The sequence below is a fragment of the Belonocnema kinseyi genome, chromosome 2 (genome assembly GCF_010883055.1).
Source record: "Belonocnema kinseyi isolate 2016_QV_RU_SX_M_011 chromosome 2, B_treatae_v1, whole genome shotgun sequence".
In the NCBI taxonomy this organism is placed as follows: domain Eukaryota; kingdom Metazoa; phylum Arthropoda; class Insecta; order Hymenoptera; family Cynipidae; genus Belonocnema; species Belonocnema kinseyi.
In genome coordinates, this window is record NC_046658.1 from 94,539,708 (window position 1) to 94,544,707 (window position 5,000).

At 30.5% G+C, this 5,000-nt stretch overlaps 1 protein-coding gene across 3 annotated transcripts in view; it reads right to left on the minus strand.

The window, feature by feature from the left end:
* Nucleotides 1-5,000, minus strand: part of LOC117168552 (pyruvate carboxylase, mitochondrial) — a 105,654-nt gene that overhangs the window by 27,636 nt on the left and 73,018 nt on the right. For all 3 annotated transcript variants that reach the window (XM_033354294.1, XM_033354292.1, XM_033354293.1), the window contains exon 3: nt 3,621-3,940. In XM_033354294.1, coding sequence (XP_033210185.1) covers nt 3,621-3,940 — 320 coding nt within the window. The remainder of the gene's footprint in view (nt 1-3,620; nt 3,941-5,000) is intronic.

The following is a 5,000-nucleotide window of genomic DNA, read 5'->3' on the forward strand; positions in this document are numbered from 1 at the left end:
TCACGCACTTTTAATCTTCTATTCTTCAACACCATATCGTGGATTTTATTGATGATTTCGGGAGTACTTGCTTCTACGGGCCTTCCTGAACGTGGTTCGTCATTTATTGATGTACGTCCACGCTTAAATTCATTTACCCAGTTATAAACCGTTGCTAAGGCAGGGGCAGATGTGCCATGAAGTGAGTCCAATTCATTTTTTATCTCATATGGAGTTAAACCCTTTAAATGAAAATGTTTGATTACCGCTCTGAACTCGTTTTTTTCCATTTTTCTTAACGAACATTTTTTTTTTTCAATTGGTTATAAAAACACGTAAACTCAGAAGATGTGGACTGTGACTGCACCATATATCTAGTCGGGAGTGGTGCTGACTGAAAACAGATGATTTGGAGCGATTCGCGCGCCATTTGTTGGTCATTCTAAGGACTTATTGAACTACCCTCGTATTATTTTGTATAATATTATGATTGAATGATTGTAGAAATTTTTAGTTTTTTCTGAAATTGTCTACTTCTTGTCCACTTTTCACTTAAAGTAGACTAATAATTAATCCAATTGAGGAAAAATAATTTTAAAAATAATTTATTATTCTTTTGAAAATCTTCTCCTATAATAATGTCAGAAAGTTGCAGTTCTTTTTTCTGAAAATTTGAACTTCGGAATCTTTTAAAATAACTTAAAATCTCTAATCCTTTCAATTTTTTTTTATTCTTCATATTTCTTAAAATAAAATTTAAAATATTCCCTAAAATTGTCTAGAAATTCGTTAAAAGCCCTTGAAATCGTAAAAAGCCATCACAATAAGTAGAAATTATTTAATATTCCTTTGATATAATAAAAAATTATTAATTTTTTAAAAACATTCCATTAAAATAAGCCGAAATTTGAAATTCCATGAATATAATTTAAATTAAATTTCTCTAAAAAAGAATTTATAAAGAAAATGTATGCGCACTTTACGCGCGGGCACGTCCTTGACTTTTTATGTTCTGATATTAAAAATAGAAACTAATGAAAAATTCATATATTCAAATTTTTAAATATTTAATGTTCAAAAAATGTTTAGCACGATTTTATTAATTTAAGAAATGATTATTTTAAATTGTCTAAGCACTTCAAACATTTCTATTAATATTTTTTAATGTACGAAGTAAAAACAAAGACTTAAATATAAACATTTTCAAATTAAGCCCTGAGGGACAGAGCAATTTTAAATAAAAATTTGTTTTAATTTTCAAATTTTCAAATAAAGGAAGACCATTTTCGGTTTTATTTTGTTCTCAAAGAAAACCTCAGGTTTCTTCATTTAGGAAAACGTAAGATTTAGAATTGGAAAATTCCCAAATAATAAAATTAACGAATTTAAGCAATAAAAAATTGCTTTTTAATCAATATTCTTTAGTTATTAAAAATACAAAAGTGATATATTTTCACCAAAGAAATTTTTTAAATGTTTTATATATTTAAAAAAGTATTGCTCAAACCTAAAGTTAAAATAATTGAAAAAATGTCCCAACGAAAGGTTTTTTTCAAATGCGTGTGTTAGCATAAAATAGTTATTGCTCTTGCAATAAAAATCTTGTTCTTGTACTGTTCTTTTGCATTGAGAAATAAATTTTTTCATTTACTGTTATTTTAAATTCAAACAATATTTTTTTTAAATACGTTTAACATACAAACTTTTGTATCGATATACTTCATCATTACATTTTTAATGAATAAATATGATTTATTGAGAAAAAAATTGATTTAATTGTTAATATTCCAGAATTTTACAATTCGGGATTTTTATATTTTGGTATTTTTAAGTTAAAAAAAGCTTTCACTACTTCCGGTAGCATATTCTAGTTTTGAATAGAATAGTAATTTTGTAGATGTAAAACAAAGAAACATATATTCATATATCGTATATTTAAACTTTTTTGAAAATAGGGTGAAAAAAGAGAATTTGACAAAAAAGGTGAAACGCAGGGGAATAGGGGGAAGACGATGTACCTTTGGAATTTGGATATTTGAAGTTGAGAAAAACTGGAGGTGAAAAGGTGAAAAATAAGGATAAGGGGAATTTTAAAAAGGGGAAAAAGAGAAATTTAAAAAAAGGAAAAACGCAATATTATAGGAAAAAGTCTGTGTATCCGAAAAATTTGGAATTTGGATATCTGAAGTTTAAAAAAACCAAATGTATAAGGGGGAAAGAATAGGGAAAAAAGGAAAGAATAAGGGAAAAGTGAACTTTTACAAATGTGAAACGCAGAGGAATAGGGGAAAGTCTGTGTAACCTTGGAATTTGGATATTTGAAGTTAAGAAAAACGAGAGGGAAAATGGGGGGAAATAAGGGAAAAGGAAATTTGAAAAAGGAGAAATACAGAGAAATAAGGGAAAGTCTGCAAACTCTTAAATTTGGAAGTTGGATATTTAAAGTATGGAAAAACGAGAGGGGAAAATGGGGGAAAAAGAGAAATTTGGAAAAATGAAGAGAAAAGTCTGTGTACCCTCAAAATTTGGAATTTGGATATTTCAAGTACGGAAAGGCTAGAGAGGAAAAGGGGAAAAAAGAGGAATTTGAAAAAAAGAAAGACGCAGTATAATAGGAATAAGAATATAAGAAAAGTGCATTTTAAAAAAGGGAAAACGTAGATGAATAGCGGAAAGTATGTGTACTCTGGGAATTTTTATATTTGAAGTTGTGAAAAACAAGAGGGAAAAGGGGAAAAAATAAGGGAAAAGCGAATTGGAAAAATAGAACGAAATAGTGGAAAGACTGTAAACCCTGAAATTTGGATATTTAAAGTATGCAAAACCGAGAGAGGGAAAGGGGCGAAAAGAGAAATTTGAAAGTAGAAAAAATTCATTATAATAAGGAAATGACTACTTGGAATTTGAGTATTTAAAGTTTAAAAGAAAGAGATGGAAAAAGAGGAAAGAATAGGGGAAAAGAGGAAATAATAAGATAAAAGTGGATCTTGAAAAAGGGGAAAAGCAAAGGAATAGGGTAAAGTCTTTGTAGCTTGGGAAATTTGGACATTTGACAGTGAGAGGGCAAAAGGAGAAATATTAAGGGAAACATGGATTGAAAAAAGGGGAAATCAGAAAAATAGGGGCAGGTCCATGTAGCCTGATATTTTGATATTTGATGTTCAGAAAAACGAGAGGGTAAAAGGGGGAAGAGGGTATTTGAAAAAAGGAGAAACGCAGTGGAATAGGGGAAAATCTGTGTGCCCTACAATTAAACACTTACATATTTGAAATTAATAAAACGAAAGGGGAAAGTATATGGGAAAAAGGGAAATTTGGAAAAGGGGAAATACATAGAAATAGAGGAAAGAATGTAAAACCTGAAATTTGGTATTTGGATACTTGATGTATAGATAAACGAGAAGGGAAAAAGAGGAATTTGAAAAAAGGAAAACGCAATATAACAGGGGAAAGTCTGTGTACCCAAAAAATTCGGAATTTGGATGTTTTCATAAAAAAAAAACGAGTTGGAAAAAGTGGACGAAATAAGTGGAAAAAGATAAAAGAATACGGAAAAAGTGGACTTTGAAAAAGGGGAAACGCCTTTTGGATATTTGAAGTTCAGAAAGAGGAGAAATCTGGTGATGTTTTTTTAATCCTACCTTATCTCCCATTTGCTGGACAACTCTTGGACTAGGCCCAATGAACCTGATTCCAGCATCGATAATGGCCTGTGCAAAGTCCGATCTTTCTGAGAGAAATCCATAGCCTGGATGAATGGCGTCGACGTCATTTTCTTTGGCAACTTTGATGATTTCTGGGATATTCAGGTAAGCCGCAACGGGTGGAAGTCCTCGCCCGACCATGTAGCCCTCATCAGCTTTTTGTCGGTGCATTTGCATTTTATCCTGCTCGGAATAAATTGCCACCGATCGAATACCGAGCTCTGTACATGCTCGAAAGACTCGAATTGCGATTTCACCTGGAATTTGGTTTGAAAAAAAATTGTTGGTAATTTTCGGAAATATGTATTTTTCGATTTTTCAAGTGAAAATTTGTATATTATCAGGCGAAAAGGCCAAGCATAAGACGTCAGAATAGGTGGGACCAAATTTTCCCCCGAATTTTCGTGCATATCACCCCCAAATTTTTTTAAATCCACACAAAAATAAATTCATTAAAAAAAATTATATTTGGAGGTTTCACAAGCCACACGAGTTTAACAAGTCCTATAAAAAAGAAGTTGCATAAATTTTATTCAAAATCAGCAATATTAGGTTATTCGAGTTGAAACTCAAAATTTACCTTGACAATTAGCTCTAGGATATGAATGAATAATTATTTTTTAGGCTTATTTGCAGAATTCCTGAAAATAAAACCAAGAACCCAACGACCAAATTTGGACAACCACCATAAAATGTTCCTCTTAAAATTTGAAAAAAGATAAAAATTCTCCAAAAACGAAAAGAAAAAAGTTTCTTTTTATGGACAAAATTAAAAGAGAAAAGAAAAAGGAGATTTGAATTTTGGGTGTCAGGAAGAGAGCATCATGGTTTCGTTGCTGTTCTTGCCTGCTCAAAAAAATTGTTTTTTTTTAAGGGTGCTGTATGAGTGCCGAAACGTTGATGATTATTTTTATCAAATGTTTTTTTATTGTGATTTGATAATAATAAAAATAAAAAAGACGAATGAAATAAAAAAAACAGAAGGGAGGGAATTTAGTTGGTTACCTTCTCATTTCTCATTTTTCTTTCCTATTATTATTTTTGTTCAAAACAAAACATTTTTTTCATTTCTTTGTTAGAAGATTTTTTCCCTCAAATTTCAATAAGAACATTTTATGTTGATTGTCCAAAGTTGGTAGTTGGATTTTTGGTTTTATTTTCAGGAATTCTGCACATTAATTTGATTATTCGACGTTCGAAAGAGAGCGGTCTCTTACATACTCGGTTGGAGAAAAGGCAAAATAGAAAATTTTTAATTTGGTATAAATACACTTTCTTAAAATTGTGCTTCGTTATGCAGTTACTGGGAAATCCGGA